Raw genomic sequence first — 21,043 nt, forward strand, 5'->3', positions numbered from 1 at the left:
GAGAGTAAAGCAATTAGAATAAACCTTAGTCCTAGGAACAAAGTTATTTTTTTGCATTTTAAACTTTTGGGCTATTCCCTGACGATCTATATAATGTAAATTTGATTGCTAAAAATTGTCACTTGAACAAAAACACTATTTTAATCTATTGATTTTTGATTAAAAACCATAATAAACAGATCTAAAAAAAAAATAAAATCACACTAACAAAATAAACTAAATATGAAAAGTTGCATTGAAAGGGCATGTTACATTATTCTTAATAGGACCGTGTAGAAACATTCCAATGGCAGTGTTGTCAACGAAAAACAAAATTACATTAAGAAGACCCCGCAGCCTGGTCACAGTCAGGACCTTACCTGTAACTCTGGCTGGTTGGGGTTTTCACTCGTGTACTACATGGCTCACTTACATCAGACATCATATTTGTATACCCTGAGAAATCTGACACTGAAGTCCTTACTCTATGGTCCACTTCTCCATTAGAGTTAGCGATAAAAGTCATTGGCACCCTGCTGCCCGACTTAAACTGAGAACCAAACGCTTGTGCAAAGTTCTCGATCTGGTAGGTTGCTCTAGGCTCTATGTCCTTCTGAGGATCTATCTGGCTAGTTAACTCCTGAGACGGGATCTGAAAGCTCGTTGAGGATTCTAAGTTTTTCTGTTCCTTCTGGCCAGTCAGTTTCTGAGACGTTGACTGGTAGTTAGATGAAGTCTCTAAGTTTTTCTGTGGATCAATGAGATCATCCAGCTCTTGAGAAGGAGTCAACTGTTGATGCGTAGCCTCCAAAGCAGACAAATAAAAGCCTGGCTGAGAGCCAAGCAACATCCCAAATGGAGGTTTTGGCAACGCAGTTGGCAATACTGAGGTAACGGATTGGCTGAAGCCACACTCAAGTGGAGATGTAGTGTATATCTGTTTGTCTTGAAACAGAGTGTGGTTATGGAGAGTAGAAGACAAGCTAACAAATTGGAAACTGGGTCCAAAAGCAAAACCAGTGCTATTGGTTGTTCTTTCAAAGGCTTGTTGGAGGTATTTGGAGTATTCTTGCAACATGCTTGCCTTATCATTTGAAACTGTTTGAGAGTTAGGGCTCAAGTTTTCCTCTTGAACCATCTCCGAATGTTCGCCTGAGGTGTGCAAGTCCACACGCTGTTCAGTTATACTGAAAGGATCTTCTTTCTGGCCTTCTGATTTGTGAGAGTACTGGTCCAAAAGGCTCTGTAAGACTTCATCAGGAATACCAGACTTGTCGTGGCAAGACTTTATTTCACTGTTTAAAGATGCTGAATCAATAAGAGATAATGGAGCTTCGTTATCCATAACACTAACACCTGCAGACTGGATGACGGACTGCTGGGAAGCCATGTGTCCGACATTAATTGAAAAGGCACTGTTACTGCTTGCAGTTTGTAAGTATCTTCTTTTCTTTGAAAACTGCATGGCATCATCATAATTGCTACTTATTTGACCTGGTTTACCACCTGTACTTTGGAGAAGGCCAATAGTTTCTACACCGGTATTCGCTACTAGGCCTAGAGAACCACTCTGTTTCCCAGAGAGTGGTTTTTGCCCCAAAATGTCTGGCAGTGGTGATGCAAAATTAAGGTAATTTTTGTCTGCCTGTTTTCTACTTCCTTTTTTCAAGACCAATTTTGGCACCTTTTTCTGAAGTTCTTCTACACCCGTGCCAACTAGACTACCACTGGAAGACACAATAGGAATATCAACTGCATAATTTGGCATGGCCACGTTACTTGTAACTTGAGATTCAGTAACTTTGCTGCTACACTTGTTTCCTTTGTTTTCAGTGGATATACTTTTTGTTTTACTTTTTCTCCTTGAGGAACTCGTATTTCCCTGAGACAATGCAGCCAAGCTACCCATGTTATTTGATGATCCAGGCTCCATTCCAGCACCTGCTTTACCTATGGCTTCACCACATGTTCTTCTGTGCTTCAACAGCCTATCAGTCCTTGAAAAATACTGCTGACAAGTATCACATTTGTATGGCTTTTCTCCACTATGTGTCCTCTTGTGTCTTTCCATGTGGTACTTCTGGATGAATTTCATACTACACTGGTCGCACCCAAAAGGCTTCTCCCTACTATGGATCTTCTCATGTCTCTGCAGCAGGTACTTCTGGATGAAACCCATGCTGCACTGGCTGCACTGGAAAGGCCTCTCCCCAGTGTGAATGAGCACATGTCTGCGCAAGTGATAGGAGCTCCTGAAGGCAGCACTGCAGTGTTCGCAGACGTGAGGTTTCTGGTTGGGGGACACAATGGCACCTTCCCCATCTCCCACCAGGGGGGGTTTGGATGAAGCGCTTGGCTTCCGCTTGGCTTTGATTCCCTGAGTTTCTGGCTTTGGCCTCTTTGCCTTCTTGACCTGGGCATCGTGCTTTGGCTCACCCGAGCTCCCAGGGGCGCCCTCACCTCTGCCACTCAGTAACAGGTCTCGGTGGGGATGCTGGTGCAGGTGGTGAAGAAGGCTGAGGTCCTGAATCACACTCTGGCCGGTTCCTTCCCCGCTGCTGCTCCCCAGGCCGGGGGGCCTCTCGTCTCCCGCTCCCCCAAAGAGCCCCCCGTAGTGGTGATGGTGCTGCGGCTGCTGCTGCTCCTCCTCCTCCTGGTCGCTGGGCTTCTCTTGCTTGATGCTCACGAGGGACTGCAGAAAGCCCCAGGGGCTCCTCTGCGAGGAGGAGGGAGCGGAGGGGAAAGCCCCCGCCGGCTCCTTCTTGAAAGTCATGTCCTGAGGGGGAGGAGGCGGCGCCGGGGGCTCGGCCGCCGCCGTGGAGGAAGCGGCGGCGGAGGCCGGAGGTAACACGCACTGCGGGGGGTGCTGGGCCGCCGGGGGGGGCGCGGCCGCCCGGGTGAAGCTGGTGACCGGGGGCAGGCGGTGGTTGAACATAACCATGCCGGGGGGGAAGGTGGGCTCCATGGCCGCCGCCCTCTTGCTGCCGCCGCCGCCGAGGAAGCTGCTGCCGAGTTTCATCCCCTGGGAAGGCGGGCCGGAGAGGAGGCGCGGCCCAGAGGGGGCTGCGGGACCCACCACCCGCACGCCCGCCGGACACCGCTCGCTGCCTCGCTGGGCGGGCGCCCGCTCAGCGCCTGGCTCCCACGGCGGCCCGGCAGCCGCCGCCCGGGCGCATCGCCGCCACCCCCACACCCGCGCCGACGGGCGGCCCCCGGCCCGGGCTGCACTTACGGCTCCCGCCGCCGCCGCCGCCTCCAGTTAAAAATAACGCCGCGTCCGCTCCACAATGGAATTAGCAGCCCCTGCGCCCCGCACTGCACATGCGCGGCGCGGGGCAGGCTGGGTACGGGCCCGGCCGGCCGGGCGGACAGCGGGCGGGCAGCGCGCAGGCGCGACGGGCCGAGCTCTGGTGGGGCGGCGGGGAGCCGGGAGTGGGGGGGGGGGGGAGGACGGCGGTGCCATGTTGGTGGGCGCCGCCGCCGACGGCTGCGGGGCGGGAGGAGTAGACGGAGCCGACAGGCGCTGCCGCGGTACGAGGAATATGAGCCAGCGACATCTTTCCTGCCGCCACAGGGCGCGGCGGTTTCCACGGGCGGTGCTCGCCCACGGGCAGCGGGCGGTAGCGGCCCCGGCGCCGCCGGCTAACGGGACACGGCAGGCACCGCCCCCTCCCGCTGCAGCAGGGCCCCGCCTATCGGTAGATTCGCAGGTGCAGCTTCACCTGTGCGAACGTGGCTGCCCCACCACAGTATATACGAAACTGCTAAAACACGCAGCGGCCACATGCTTGGGAGAAGTATTCCCGCTTATGAGAAGGTGCTGTTACAGAGATGCTGAAATTCAACATTTTTAACAAAGTCAAAAATAGCGACAGACATAGAATCATAGCACGGTTCGGGTTGGAAGGGACCTTAAAAATGGTCGCGTTCCAGCCCCCCTGCCACGGGCAGGGACACCTCCCACCAGAGCAGGTTGCTCAAAGCCCCATCCCGCCTGGCCTTGAACACCTCCAGGGATGGGGCAGCCACAACTTCCCTGGACAACCTGTTCCAGTGCCTCAGCACCCTCACAGTAAAGAATTTCTTCCTAATATCTAATTTAAATCTCCCCTCGCTCAGTTTAGAACCATTACCCCTCAATGCTGTCACTACACGCCCTTGTAAAACGTCGCTCTCCAGCTTTCAGAGATACTGGGCCCTATCCCAAAACAATGATGTCAGTTGCGCGTAATACCACAGAGTTAATGAAGCTACTTCCAGAAGTGAGATACTACCAAGAAGAAAAAATGCTTTAAATCTGACCTGTCCATCGGGTGTATTTTACACACACCATTCCGCAAGCCGGTGGAAACCCTTGCCGCCTGCACACCAGGGAGCGGGCCCACGCAACCACCCGGCCTCTGGCCAGCTGAGAGCACAGCCCTGGCACGTCAGCTGCACCGCTGGCCACCGGCTGCTGGGACACCAAACCACCAGCTTGCCATCCTCCCCGAGTGCAGGATTCTTTGGCCCACTGTTACAGCAAAGCCCACGTGACTAATAACGCTCACTGCTCAGTTGCATGTACTGAAACAATTCATCTTTGTCACGGAAATGAGGTAAAAGTTTTGTTGTTTTCAAGTAGCTTTTCTTTTGGTGAAAGAAATCAGGAGACCTTTTTTACTATTTTTCTCATAGGGTATGCTAATAAAATCTGAATATAATTCTGCTTCATTTCTATTGACTTTGAAAGCCTTTTGTGTTTCTATGGGGTTTTACCACTGAATTCCAAATTCTATTAAAATGTAAAACTGCGGAGGTACTTTAGGCTAAAAAGCTTGGAATTAAACATATTAACACTAATTTTTTTCATTAACATAATGGAAGTAATGAAATAAGGTGGATAAATCCCTTATGATTTTTATGCTTTATCTCTCAAAAATATTTCCCTTTGCAACAGTTCAACATGTAAAGATCAAATACTGTCCAGACCTAACCTTGGGTCAGATTTTAAAATCTTCAAAATACCTAACTGATGTAAAAAAATTAAATTTGATGCAATTTCTACACCCAATAAAATTTTGAAGTCAAGGAAGTAAAACTTGTTCCTTTTATAATTTAAATAGTTTCCTTTAAATAGCGTGTAAACTAACAGCTTATTTTGAAAATGTAAATTAAATTATGAAAGTTTAGGAGTGTTGGGTTTAGCTAAGTGTTAAAAGAAAAACCAGGAATTCAAAAAACTTAAAGCAGCAGTAAAATATTAGTCAATGCCTATGAGAAATGAGTCTGTCCCTTTATTCAGGGTGTCTGTGTTTAATGGTAAGCTGGGATGCATATAAGCTAGTCCAAGCATGAAGGGCAGTAGGACACTCATATGGAAAGCCAACTTTGTCCCTCAGTTATCAAGATAAGAAACCTGTCATTTCTCTCATTCACTCTGTCAGCCTTGAGATACTCCAAGCAGACTTACCTCTGTGTTGTACACCCCATATATCAGGAAGATGAAGAGACCCTGTAAAATAAAATGGAGGGAAAAAGCTGTTAACTCTAATCATTTCAGCAGTAGAAATACCTGAAATAAACTTTCCTGGGAACAGACAAAAGAAGACACACTTCATCAAGGTCAATTTATTTTTCTATTTTTCAACATTATAAGCTGTACCTTGAGCATTTATTTGATAACGTGGGACTGCATCCCTACAGTGTTTGTGGTATTCCACTGTCTGGCAATGAAAAAATTAGCATCAAGGGATCTAAAACATTAATTAGAAAAATTAATTTTATATTTGAGTGGTCCTCTGAACAAAACCGCAAAATTAAAAAAAAAAGTGAAACCACAAAGATGCTAAAGCAAACTGAGAAAGAACAAACATCTCTACTTCTGTTGGTTTTTTAATTAAACTGAAATTAGGAGAATATATATTACCAAATTCTACACTAACAATACATTCTTGCATATATATTGACAAATGTATACACCCCACTTAATTATTTCAGAATTTTAAATAGGAAGAAAGTAAGAGACATATGAGGAGAGAAAAAAAAGAAATAATGCAAGTAAGCAAATGGTATACATGATTTATCAAAGTTCTTTTAACAGCTTGCTTCAAATTATTGTCTATTATTAGACAAAACAAGCTAAATAGAAACAAAACACTCACTTCAAGTGAGTTTCTCCGAACATTTTCACCTTATTGAAGGATGTGTTTCCAGGATCTAAGTTAACGGTGCAAGATGTTACTGATTCATGCAATCTGCAGGCAGAAAAACACAGGCAAATTACTAGGAAAAAGAACAGGATAGCAAATGGAAACAAAATGTAAAAGATAAAGTTTCCTAAGAAAATGTTTCTGTAGCTCAGATTCACCACGTGCTCATAACCTATTTTTACATTTATTTGTAAAACAAACCTATCTTGTAATACTAATATTTAAAGTGGCCCCTTGCATGTATCAAGAAAAAATTCTTCACTTTGAGACGGAAAATATTTTCTGAAAAGAATGTACATTTAAGTAACAAAGAAATTACAACTTTTTAATCCAATCAAATTAGTTGAAGACAGCTAGATTAATTCTAGATTTGCTCATCAGCAAAATCTCTGTGTTATTAGGCAGGGAGTAATATGAGATATCATTCGTATGTAATATTTCCATGGATTACCCAATACCAGCATAAAATGCTTGGGAGAGACAGGGTTTTTGCTTCATTTCTTTTGTTTAGTTTTTTTAAAAAACCGAAATCCAATACTTCCTTTCAGCTATTTTACAGTTCACATTAATGGCCTCAACAATAAGTAAAAATAGATTCAAAGAATAGACACCTACATTTTTGAATGTGCCTTCATATGAAATATACTACAATTTTATCATGCTGCTTATGAACAACCAGAATCCAGAAGCTTGACAATTCAGATAAGTGAATTACTCACATGCAAAATTATTTGTAGAATAAAATCCCAGTTATCTCTTTAAATGTAGTGTTAGTGGACCATTCTGAGTCCTTTCACAGTATCATCTGAAACCTGTGTTTTGCCTGTGAAAAAGAAAAGACCAGAAACAGAATTAGTTTTATCTGAGATAAAAGTACATATTGAAGTTATAGGAAGTAAGATGAGCACATCTTGATTGCATTGAAGATAGGCAACTGGCATCTGAATAATCAACATACAGCAATATAAGCAGCATCACAGGTGTTTTGTAATTGCTTATAATGATTTTTGCAGACCATTCAAAGTCCCTTGATTCAAAGCTTTTAAAGAATCATTAAGTTTTTGGTAGTACTGAAAGCTGTCAGTGACCGCTTTTAATGTTAATGCTAACAATACAAATGTAAATAGTGTAAAAATACATAAATAATGTAAGCATTTTTATTTATTAATTCGATCAGAGCCAGCTTTACATATACAGGAGAAAAAAAACAGAGGAGGTGTAAAGCATACACTTTTATTTCCTCCTGTCTCCATTTCAAGTTCCCGGGTTTTTAGGGATTTCCCTCCTGAGCAAGAGGCTGGAGTGGGTAGGTGCCATAGTAAGAAGCAGAGAATAATCAGCTGATGTTAAGATCAAGGGAAAAAAAAAAACAAAACAAAACAACAACCAAAAAACAAAAACAAAAACCAAACCACCACTAAAATTCCATTCTCAAGCTGCTCCCAGAAGAGCGAGTAAAATCACACACTGCTTGTTATTCAGGTACTTTCATGAGTGAAAAGTCTTGGCAAAACTGTCAGTGCAAACAATATTGTTTTCTACGATATTAAGCCTAAAAAAATATATAGAAATATATATATACACACACATTCAAGACTTCCAACACACTGAATGCTTTCTTTTTAACTTAGTAATGAATAAATAATGTTTTTAATTGCTTCTCAGTCTCTTCTGAAATCTAGGAATCTCCTATAATCACAGGTAGACAAACTAGTTAGTTACTTAGGTTTGGATATACAGTAATCCTACAGAAAATTCAGAACATATTATTAAAGATTCCAGATCTTAAATTGGCATGCCAAGTTCTTGCTTTTCTTGAGCTTTATATCAGCTCATTTAAATGTTTAACTGTTAGAGATAAGAAGTGCTGTGGGCATTCTTATCTTAATTCTTCTTGTAGACTTCTGGGAGTTTTTTGGTTTGTTTTATCATTGCGGTGGTAGGGTTTTTTTTTTTCCCTTTAACATCAGTAAATTATGCTAATAGAATCAGCCCAACAAGGATTTTACTTATTGCTTGCAATGAGTTACAAGGTCTTGGCACCCACAACTGATAACAAGGGGTAATTTTCCACACAGCACCGTCATCAATAGTTATGTGTACGACATAGTTTTTGGTCCATCTGAGATCAAAATAATGAGGTAAAGATCCTCAGGTGGTTTGAAATGTTAAAAATAATATGCTTTTACATAATTGATAGGTCAGTTTCTTTAGCTCATTAATTGCAAAAAATAAGAGCTGCTCTGTTTCTTCAGCAGGCCAGGGTGTTACCTGCAGTATGGTTCTGTGAGTGGCTGTCCCAACCCTTCAGTTGCTCAGCCCGGTCAGATGTTCTTTGGCTTCTGGGAATTAAGCAGTGTTGTGATGAAGCTAGTAATTTTATCCAGAACTCTTTATTAAATCTGTTGGGATTTTAAAAAAAATAAATATCCTTCATTAAGAAAAGCATAGAAGGCACATTTGTATTTTTTCTTTGTGTTCCAATAGCACATACGAACACCCAGAGGAACTGTAACCACAGTAGCATAGAAAGACAGAATAAAGCCATCTATGCCTTGAAAAGGTTAAAGGTTTCTAGACAGAAAAACTGGCCATGTGTAGAGAAAACAGAACATACAAGCCCACCTGTCATTTTCAAATCTCATCAAGAAGTAGGGCATGTTCTTGGTAGATATCAACTAGAAGGTAAAAGCCTTCAGCTGAGTGAGAATTCTGCCTTTTGGAGACTGAAGAGTAGAACTGCTGCGTGCTTAATTACAGTTCTATTTGTCACTCTGTGCAGGGCGTAAATGGATTGCTTAGCTTTTAAATTTGGCAGGTCTTAACAGAATTGTCCTTGCTATCTTGAATAAATCAGGCTATGGACATTTCTAATCTTTAGAAAGTTTGTCAGGATCTGTTCCAATTTGGGTGGTACCACTGAAAGTTGATACTCTTATCAGAAGTTCATTCTGCTTTAGGGCAACAAAAACCTGCATGGCAGTTCTTTCATCATAAGTTTCTTTCACTGACTTTAACATTTGTCTCTCAGTCTGTTACTATTTGACATTCCCTAAGAGCTTCCTTTTATAGAGAGCATATTTCATTCATTAATCAATAAATTACAATATTTTTTTGGTCTGGTGGAGAGTATTACACTGATAGTTTTAATATTTTGCATTTCAGCACTTTTTCAACATACTCATTTTCAAGTACATAGAATTACTTCATCCTTCTCCTGTTAATTTTTAATCTTTCATTTGTTTGGCACAACTGAAAAGGATTTTTAAGACTTTTCAACTACTAAAATCCATACTGGAATACTTCAAAAGGTCAATTAAATAAAACCATATTAGCAAAATATACATGTAAACACTATATAGAAGAATTGTAGAAGAATTAAAATCAATTAAATACATTCTTAGTAAATTAATACCTAATAAAAACAATTCAATATTTTAAAGAATGCCTCTAGGATGAACTTAATTTCCATCACTGAAAAAATTTGCGTTGCAAGAAATTTTCTGCTGTATGGGAAAAGAGAAAGATAGCAGGTCATATGCAGTCATACCAAAGTAATTCGGTTTATTTTTTTCATAAATCAAAAGTTAATTGTATTGCGGCAATAGAAACTGCAGATTGCAAGTAGAACTCATTTTACTCACTCAAGCAATTTTCCTGTAATCCTAAAACAATTAAAAATTGTCTTTGCAAGGATAGATTAGGGGTTTACTGTTTGTTTTAAATCCAGACCCAGTGCTAGAATCTATAAACCTCAGGAAACTAGTGTCATATGACATCAGGGTTAATGGAAAGGATTCCAAAATTCCAGGATTTTTCTACCATAGATGAAGAAGTTAGAAATCTGTACTTCAACAATTAGTGTTTGACATTTGAAACAGTACTGTTCTGAAATTTCAACGTCACCATCCCACAAGCAACTACTTCAGTTCTTGTAGTTACCTCTTAAATTAGTACTCGCAGACTTGGTAAACAGGAGGAGAAGTGACTTTGATTCAAATTTTCTGCCTATAAAAACTGGAAGATAAAAAAAAAAGAGCAAGCAGAAATTTTGTAATGCTACCAAATTTACAGATTCCCAGAAATTTGGTAGTAATAAACTGTCATATCAAAGTCCCTGGAGCAAATCGGCAACCCACCCTGTAAGAGTCTTTGGTACGACCTTGGAGATTAATTCCTCTTTGCCTCAGTTGCATATAGAACCAGATGATACTTCCTTAGTTCAGAGCCATCTTAGATACTTTCATTAGTGTGAAGTGGAGACGGGTCGGTAGATTATCACTCTGGATGCCACACCAAGAGCCTCTGCAAGAAATGAAGTACACAGTTTTTCAGGCTTTGTTCCGTACACACTGCCACAAAGACAAAACTATCCCATAATGAAAATGATATCAACAAATAGCCTGAAACAGAAAGTCTTGTATCGATAGGAACTTTGATGATTCAAAAAGTGACGATGACTTGAAACAGTGCTTCAACTGTTTCTAAGAAAAGAGCAGCAACAGTTGAAAAAAATCTGATTTTAGCCAGATGAATGGTGTACTGTGATAATTCTTAGAGCTTAATGACAAAAAAAACCCACCTTGGTTACCAGTTACGAGGGGAGCTATAGCATCCTTCCTTCTCAAACACATGCTGCTAAGAAGCCACATAGGAAATTTTAGGCAAAATTGTATATAATATGTGCAGCAGAATAACTGGGTCTGGTTCTACTGTGTTTGCACAGCAAGGTTTTGGTAGCAGGGCAGCTACAAGGGTGGCTTCTGTGAGAAGCTGCTAGAAGCTTCCCCTACATCTGATAGAGCCAATGCCAGCGAGCTCCAAGATGGACCCACTGCTGGCTAAAGCTGAGCCCATCAGCAATGGTGATAGCACCATATCTAAGAGGAGGGAAAAAAACCGACTGTGCAACTGCAGCCAAAAAGAGGAGTGAGAATATGTGGGAGAAACAACTCTGAAGACACCAAGGTCAGTGAAGAAGGAGAGGGAGGAGGTGCTCCAGGTGCCAGAGCAGAGATTCCCCTGCAGCCTGTGGTGAAGACCATGGTGAGGCAGGCCGTGCCCCTACAGCCCATGGAGGTCCATGATGGAGCAGATATCTGCCTGCAGCCTGTGGAGGACCCCATGCCAGAGCAAGTGGATGCCCGAAGGAGGCTGTGACCCCATGGGAAGCCTGTGCTGAAGCAGGTTCCTGGCAGGACCTGTGGAGAGAGGAGCCCGCGCTGGAGCAGGCCTGCTGGCAGGACTTGTAACCCCATGGGGGACCCATGCTGGAGCAGTCTGTCCCTGAAGGGCTGCACCCCATGGAAAGGACCCATGGTGGAGCAGTTTGTGAAGAACTGCAGCCTGTGGGAAGGACTCATGTTGTAGTTCACGGAGCACTGTCTCCTGTGGGAGGGACCCCACGCTGGAGCAGGGGAAGAGTGTGAGAAGTCCTCCCCCTGAGAAGGAAGGACCTGCAGGAAAAACGTGTGATGAACTGACCACAACCCCCATTCCCCATCCCCCTGCACCACTTGTGGGGAGGAGGTAGAGAAATCGGGACTGAAGTAGAGCCTATGAAGAAGGGAGGGGTGAGGGGAAGGTGTTTTTAAGATTTAGTTTTTATTTCTCATTACCCTACTCTGATTGGATTGGTAATAAATTAAATTAATTTCCCCAAGTCAAGTCTGTTTGCTAGTGATGGTGCTAAGGGATTTCCTTGTCCTTATCTTGACCCATAAGCCTTTTTTTTTTATTTTCTCTCCCCGGTCCAGCTGAGGAGGGGAGGGATAGAGTGGCTTTGGTGAGCACCTGGCATCTAGCCAGGGTCAACCTACCACAGTAGTATATCAAAAGAGCAGCTCAGATTCTCCTCAGCCTTAGCAAATTAGCATTCCACGTCACCAAATGTAAGCCTGCCCTGAAGTTTGTTCTAGATAAAATCAGCAATAACCTCTCTGCACAAAGGTATGTCTAGAATGATAGGAAGTTTTCCTGTTTAAAAACAAAAAACCAACGAAATGTAGGGAGGGACTTACAGAGGGAATCTGTCCACCTCTGTTTAAGCAAGGATAGGCTGTTTAGGTGTCAGAATAAGCTGTCTTGTGGCAGATATAGCAAATTTCTGGTGTGTCTTAAGTACGTCATCTGACAGGTTTTTTTAACCACCTCGCGAAGATCCTATTGGAGCAACTAGACAAGACTGTGTTGATCTACTTTTTGAGATGTTCAGGGTCCTTTTCTCCACCTGTCTTTAAAGAGGACAACTTGACCTTTGCATTGAGTCTATAAGCATGACAGTCAGGGCTACAGGATTTTATTTATTTTTTTTAATGGAAATTTATCATGCTATAAAAGGGTTTCCTGCTTTTTCTTCTTTTCAGAGACGCACTCTACAAATCAAGATACTCTTTCATAGCATACTGACTGCATGCAAAGCCAAGACATGAAGCCAGGTGTGTTTTTTCCGATCAGTTACCATAATCACCATCCCGATTTACATCAAAAATCTAAAGATAGATAGAGCTCCAGTCACAGAGAGAAAGAGGAGACTGTCATGCTTCTGTCTGGTGGGTTTTTTTTCAGTAATCTGTTGCTCGCACACATACACACAAAGTGGCTTAAAAAAAACCCTAGTGTACCCAGAGCTTGGTCTTGCTATGCCATTGCATGATTCAACCGCTGTACAAAAAGTGGCTTTCTATACAAAATTGTACTTAGAATATTGGCTTCCAGGAAAGAACTGCAAATTTAATTCTACCTGCTTACTTTTACCAGCTTATAACTTCTTCCAGCTGCCATCCATTCTTCATGCTCGTCATCAGTTCAGAGATGACTTTCTCTGTTGTTAAACCACACTTTCTCATTTGATAAAATGTTTTCCAAGTACTTTTACTGAGCTAGGGAACATAAAGGGAAATGGATTATATTTCAGTCAAAAAATTAATCCATGTTCTTTAAAACAATAACATCTCTTTTAAATCTTTTGTATTGAAAAAATTTTGCATTATATTCTAATTCTAAAGGTTGGTCTGCTCCAACCAAAACAGTTTAACACAAATAAACATGGAACCTGTTTGTAACGTGTTATGTGGTACAAAAAAACATTGATTCGCACCACATCAAGCTAAATTCTGTATTCCTTACCTTTATCAGCATCTCACAACATAGTTAGCCAATTCAGTCTAGATCATTCACAGGCACTATAATATTGTTAAATGTGAGTAGAGAAAAATCTCTTAAGAAATGAAACATTTAGAATTACAGTGGTGCAGATTATACTATAAGAATCACTCTAAGATCTCTATAAGAAAACTGGAATACAGTCAAAGTGTAATCCTGGTATTACTGTCATTTATAAGTTTCTGTTTGCAGGTATTTCTCCACCTTATATACAGGAACAGGTACAGGTATTGCAAAAGATCCCAAGGCTGTAACACATGCGGGAAGCTACTGCGTATTGCTCTCCTTTTTGCTATATAGTAATTCGGAGCCTAAAGTTACAGCTTCTCTGAGTCTGTAAACCCCAGAAAAACATCAGTGGACTCAACTGAATGCAGTATCTGCTTTTCCAAATTTCTTTTCTCTGCCTGTAACCTACAACCAATGGCTAAAAAAGCACCTGATTGTTGCCCATTCAAACCAACAGCATATTTCCCAGATTTGAATGCATTTAGAACAGCTGCTCAGAATCTATCCTTTGCATTCTTATTTTACTATAATAAAAACTGTACAATAATAATGACTCATGATTAATGATTGAATGTGATTTTTTTTTAAGCTATAACTCTAGGTGGAATCTCTATACGTCAAAATACTCCTTTAAGATGTCAAGATACACATATACTTTCACACATTCTAGATGGAGTGTTATTCATCCTAGATTTCATTACTAGCCCAAAAAAAAAAAAAAAAAAGAGGCACCCTCATAAAAGCTTTCTATCTAAATTCTCTCCAGTCAGCTGAATTCATGATAGACACTATTTCCCATAGAGCTAATCTCCTTATTATGTGACTGAACAGTTTTGCCACATCCTCTCCCCAATTTTTCACATCAGATCAATTCTGTTTGGATTAGATAGGGAGACATATTATAAAAGAAACATAGTATTTGAGGCCTCATTCCAAATACATCTTTTCCTATTACTTTAGGTTCCTGATGCTGCCCTCCTCTATTAGCAAAGCCCTTTTGTGCTTTCAAATGGGAGTTTTGCCCAAGTACAGAGAAGGCTTTTGGCACACAACAGTATAATTATTGGTACAAACTCCTTCTTGAGTGATTAGAAAAGGGCATAAAGACAAGACAGCCCTAAGTGCTATCTGTAGCTCCTCCAGTGCTAGGTCAGTGAATCCTTCTCTTGAGTAATACCTTTTAATATTAGGAGTTCACTGTATCTGTAGCCTTTCAGATATTACTGTTGTTGATGCAAGAATAACTGCCTTAAAAATAAATGCAAAACATGCATAAAAACTCCTTTTATCAGAAACTACTTGAATGCTACCTCTTACCAGATATCACACGTTTCTATTGGTTCTGAATTTCTAAGAGACATAATAATCACTTAGGTCCAGATTTGCAGAGGTCTTCAGACGTCTCAGTTTTACTGATTTCAAAATAAATCTCAAAATGAGTACTGTTGCAGATCTGGGAAATCTTTGATGGGCCCATGATAATACACTGTTATATTCAAAACCATATATTAACTTAGGTTTGTGGATCTGAAACTCTTAACAGAATGAGCAATTACCTAGAAATTGGGTTGTGGGGGTTTTTTTACCCCTGGCCTATCTTTCTGTCTTTTAATCCTTGCTTGCAAGACAGGGTTTGGTTTTCATAATAAAATGAAAAAAAGTTACAAATATTAGTTTTGTAACTTCCAATTTCTATTTTCAAAAAGATAATAATTCAGATAAAAAGGGAAAAAGCCAGATGTTTTCAAACTGAAGATCTAGGTGTCAAATACACACTACATTGTTTTGAGAGAGAAACTTAGAAATTTATTCTAAGTCTAAAGATGTTAATGTGAAAATAGTTTGCAAAGGTCATGCTTACATTCTCTTGATTGTTCCATAGCAAATATTTTCAGTTTACAATTTGAATTCTTTTATGAGCCAACACTGCCACATGATTGTGAAAGCCACGACGGGTTCGGATTGCTTATGCGTAATCAAGCTATCTCAACTATTTAGAATTAAACTGTATGTTTGGTTCCAAATATGCCTTTGAAATTTTGCTTGCAATCATTTGTTGTTGTAGTTACAGTAAAAACCACTGTGCTTACATGCCGTGAAAGTTTTCCTGCATACTACACAATGAAGTCTTAAACTGCTCAGTTGATGATGGTAGTTGACCTTTAGAAAAAAATGAGAAACACTAAATTGAAAATATTATCTCAGGTATAATTAATAAAAAGAATTCCCAGCACTTCACCTTACAAAAAAGCCCATTTAACTATAGGGCTGGATAATTAATTGATTTTTCAATCACTATCTGAAAATAGGAACTGAAATTAATTGGTACTTCACAATTGACCCAAAATGCATATGTTCTCGTTTTTCATGGAAAAATAAACAAAAAGATTTAATTAGGGGTGGGTGGTTGGGGGGGATGTGTGTAAGGAAAGAAAAAAAGAAAGAAACATTTAAATTTCATTTGACTTCTTTCTGAAATTTTAAAATGGTGGATTTTAAAAGAATGAGCATATTAAAGCAAATTATTTACACCTAAAAAACCCCCACATTTTCAAGGTTCTTTCTGAGAAAAATAGTCTGAAAATTTGATGCAAGTTCATGCATCATTTCTGCTGAACTGAGTTTTCATTTCTTCCCAGCACTAAATAATTCATAATTCAGTTAAGCAAATTTAAGATATTAAGGGAGAAAAAAAAAAAAAGGTCGTTTCCACATTAGTTTGCAAATGAGACAAAGTGGTCTAACATCATATGTTATAAAAAGCAGTCATTTAGGTTTTATATTCCAAAGAATAGTCTCACTTTCTTTTGCATCACCTCTTTCAGATCTTCACGGAACATTTTCATGCCAGCCTTCCCACTGTTCCGTAGCGTCATCCTCCTTAACATTACACATGTGGTTAGCAAGAAAGGGAAAGCAGGCACTCCAGATGAGATGCAAAACAACATGGGGGCAACATTATCAGAAGGTCTGTGAGGAAAAGTAAGGAGGACAAGAGGAAAGGAGAGAGGCAAACAAGAAGAGGAGCAGAAAAGTGTGAAGCAGGAGACCGTATCAGGCTGCTCAGACAGGTGTGATAGAAACAGATTAGAACAGATGGGCTAAATGCCAGCAACTTAGTCCCAAACGTAGCTAGCAGAATAATTCTTAAAAGATAACTGTGAAAAGAAAAACAGTTCTATAGCTTTTAAGATTCATTATAGGCTATGAATAGGATATCCACACAAGGTATTAATTGAATACATGTGCTATTAAATCCTCCTGTCAAAATAGAAGTTAGTGTCTGCAATTCAATCCATTGTTAATCTAACCAGAAAATGCCCTTAAAAGGTCCAACAACAGTTAGAGTATCACATAATGTCTAAAAACGAATTCATCTTTGTGCAGTGTGATTTAAATCAGATCTTTGCTGACCACTCAAGGAAGCACTGAAAGTGACTGTAGACAGCCACTGAAAAGCAAAAAGGAAGATTGAAACAGAAATTAATGTAGTTTTCTACTAGTGTCTTCCTTTTACAGTATTTTTTACATATTACCAATAATTCTACGCTTAAAGATTCACTATCTTGTGCATGGCACAACTTCCACTGTACTTGAGCTAACCAGAAGGGCAGAACAAAATGATTCAGGTTCCTTTTGAAAAACTCTTCTTATATCAAAGGGTCAATAAACGTATAAATAAACTTAAGAGTTTACTGTGACCTGAAAGATTTGTACAGTAATTTTAGGGAAAACAATGCTTACAGGGTCTTCTAATAGCAATGTGAGGGTTTTGTTTTGCGTTTTATTGTTTTGGTTTTGTTTTTTAAGTTACTCAGTTAAGAAAAGTCAAGTCAACCGCATCCCTTTCACATCAGATTTAATACTTGGAAATGTCCAGTTAGTCTGGAAAACCTGCAGTTATAAACAATGCAATGCTGAATGAAAGAAGAGATTTCACTTTCTAATCGATCTAATCTTTTTTTTTCACCTACCTCCTCCAAATATGTTACATTTTTCTTATAGGAAGTATTTTTCACCATGAAAGTGTTGATTGCGTGATATCTTAATTTAAAAACAGATATTCTAATAGCAAGAAGCCACACCAGGGTGTGCATTACTAGGCTTATTGGCAAGCCTTTTGAGTGATTGAAGGCTCTTGGTCTTCAGCCTGTTTCTTTGCAGTGTACCTGGGACATGCACCAATAGCCTACTTACATATGTCTGTGTGTGGCTTATTACTACTACATATTAATCAACATAGCAGTCTGATGTTGGTTACTAGTCATTCCCCTACAGCTAGAGAGTACTGAAAAACTAACAAAGATTTTATTTGCAATTAAAAGATCACGGTATCTTTAGGGTCTTGGGACAACCACAATTTTCAGTCTAAATAGGCAATACTTTCGAAGTTCCAACCAACACTTAATTTTGCTAACAGAGGCAATTTCAGATGCAATGCTGTGATTCTGTACTAAAAGCTGATCATAAACATAAAACTGAGGAAAGTCGATCCTACTTTTTTTAGTGCATCTAAAAAAAGGACAATAAAGAAAAAATTATATAAATCATTCTTATCACAAAAAATATGTTGAGATTTCAGTGCCTCAAGAGCACTGGATGGACTCCGCTATGTTTACTAGCTATATTTACTTTCTCAATTTACAAAGCAGAGTAATCCTTACAAATTAAGGCTGAAATTAAGAGGGCATAATTCTTACTCTGTATAAAGGCATTCATCGATATGTGCAAATTCCCATGCACAGTGTATTTTGCCTGAGCCACCTTCATATTTTTGAAAACATTCTATGGTATTGCTTGTAATGGATTGGTGCTTTACCTCACACATGTATGCACAATATGCAACACTAATTGTATTCATGACAGGAAACGTTTTCTTTGGCTGATGGACTGAAAACAAGAAGCCCAACTTACATGATTACTCTGTTAAAAAATAATTTGATGCTTAGCTCATTATGGAGCATATGTAAGAGCTGCAGTGCATCCGTTGTGATACTTCAGGGTTCCTATAGAATCCTGCGTGATTTGTTTATGATGTGGTGATGATTGACTGTCAGTTACTAATAAATGGTAAATAAAAAAGTAACCTGTGATATTAAAGTACTACATTAGCTACATTGTGATTAAATTACAGTAACACCACCAGCTATAAACCTTTATAGAATCTCCTCAGCCATGCAGTAATTCTCCTAACTATACTATTATGTAGAGCACAAATATTTCTTTGTAAGTCCGAAGCAATACATCAGGGAAGCATTTACTGCTAAAGCTAGATTGAGAGTAAATGCATCTTGGGTTGCTATGAATAAAGCTCTAGCTTCTCATTACTTTATGACAAGACACAGAAATTCACTTTACTTTTCATTTAAGCTTTTCTGCTCCAGTTTATAGATGTATGCCTTCACGCTTTTATTCCCTTCTCGCTTCAGCCGTACGTAATAAATGATTATAAATTTTCACATTTGACCACCTCTCTGCTAGTCTCATGCTTAATGCACAAAGTTAGGAAGCTGCAGGTAAAAATTTCACAAACACTTTTATTTATGATGTTGTCCTTGGTAACGGAAATTTCAATGTACTGAAATGAAAAGTATGATTAAAGGGATACGACGTCCTGACAAGGATAGTAGAGGGCAGCCTTCTATTTCCCACTGAAAATATATAATACTTTTTTGACATCAATTTCATAGAGAATAGACATGGGCTAGTCATGAAAAAAAGACACAAACATGTTTCTAACTTCAGTGTTGTTCTGTTGTCTTAAATAAAACTTATTCCAAAAATATTTTGTCCAAGTTACAGAGCTTTCAATTTAAAGTCAGGCACACAGCTAATTTTGTGTAAAAAAAAAAAAAAAATACTGTGCAGCAAAAAAAAAAAAAAAGGGGGGGTCTTACTGATAATTTTCTGCAAAATTTAAAACATAAACCACACCTGTCTTCCTATTAAGAGAGATATTCTTTACTCATTTCCTCTTGTCACTTTCCCTATCATTTTACCACTACAATAGGATTTATTGCTTGGAGCTTTTGTCTGCGTTTTGATTCTAAATTCATTTTAGCTAATTTGTATTGTCCTATACAGCTGAAAAGTTGTGACGTGCCCTAAGTAGTACCCTAATTATGACTGGTTTATTTTTAATTAAACCCGTTTTGTCTTCTCTTTAAAGAAAGAAAAAACAAACAAAAAAACCACAAAAGTTTAAAAATTCTATATAGCATTAAGAGTATTGATCCTATTTACAGGTAAATGGGAGAACTGAAATGACATTTAAGGTTATGCTAGTAAAATTTATTGTTTTAGATTACATGAAAAATAGATTTTAGAAAAATTTTAAATCTCAAAAGTGAATTCCATCTTCTTGAGCAACTTTTAAAATAAATCACTTCATTTTAGTATCTCACTCTTAGAAGTGACAAATTTCTTTAGTGGGTGATATTACAAATTAAAATAACTTTGTAACTTTAATTAAAAAAAAAAAATATCACCAATCACCTGCTAGAGTTTAGCATCCAGACAAATATTCTATTGTTTCCAATAGCATAGATACAAATATAACGCATTCCTTTGAAAAGTCATATTTATGAAAATAAGAGCTGAACTACCACATTCCAGAGAATTAAATTAAATTATGTTTAAATCTATCTTAAAAGAATTCAAGAAAATAAAGCTTCTACATTTAGGCTTTTTTAGGAAAAGCAAATCAATCCATTTAGAGGAAGGAGAGAGTTCAGGAGCTCTGTACATGAAACAATGAACTTTTCACCCCTAAATGACTGTTTCAAACCCTGCTTGGATTGGTACAGACTAAAACTTGCTTTTATGCATTAGATGGTCAACAATATATACAAAGCTCTAGTTTATATTCACTATCTGGTGCACCTAATTTCATAGTGAACGTTTTCTATAACTAGCATTAACTAGCACAATTAGCAAAGAAATAATAATGACCAAACTATTCTTCTAATCTTCTGAATTTCATAGATAACTACCTTGGCAGGGCAACTCTAGCAAGTTACATCTTGTCTTTAACACTACTAATGATCTAAAGAAAAAAAGCTGGAATATCATATTGATATTAAAAAGTTAAGCTTTTTAATCTCTTGAGGCATTGTTTCCCAGACAAGGATTAAGGCTTTATTATTTGCTTTTTTACAAACAGATAAATAAATTGTTCTGTTGCAAATACCTAGTCATTATGTTATTAAGCAAAAAACCTCATGGATGTACACTCAGAACCTTTTTCAGTCTGTACTTGCAATGGCATCATACCTTTCTCGCGAACAGAAGCTGCAAATATTTTGTGACAGATTCCATTTGTTGGCTAGTTATCACAGAACCCTGAAAAATACATTATGCCTTATGTCAGTTATTGAAAAAAACCACCACAAATTACAATGAAAACAAAATTACTGGCAATTATCATTTGAATGTCCATCTTAATCCATTTCAGGTTTACTGTTACTCTGAGGTTTTACACCTTGATTTTTTTCTCTCCTACCTTACCACACAATTACAAGCTACTGTGGTCATTTAAATTATTCCTTTTATAATCATTGCCATTATAATACCAGCAATCTACATTGCTGAGCATTCTGCATAGTGTCCTTACTGAAGCACACTCTATTCTAAACACATTTTAATATTTGCAGTTTGAAACTTTACAAAAAAACCCCTTAGAGTAGACATGTGGGATCAAT

The 21,043-nt window shown here is 39.1% G+C and overlaps 1 protein-coding gene across 1 annotated transcript; it reads right to left on the reverse strand.

Moving 5' to 3' along the window:
* Positions 1-355: 355 nt before the first annotated feature.
* On the reverse strand, positions 356-2,998 carry ZNF281 (zinc finger protein 281). The gene has a single exon (XM_074152427.1). It carries the CDS (start codon positions 2,996-2,998, stop codon positions 356-358), a length of 2,643 nt encoding a protein of 880 aa, XP_074008528.1.
* Between the last annotated feature and the right edge of the window lie 18,045 nt (positions 2,999-21,043).

Source organism: Numenius arquata, chromosome 8, assembly GCF_964106895.1.
Source record: "Numenius arquata chromosome 8, bNumArq3.hap1.1, whole genome shotgun sequence".
Lineage (NCBI taxonomy): Eukaryota > Metazoa > Chordata > Aves > Charadriiformes > Scolopacidae > Numenius > Numenius arquata.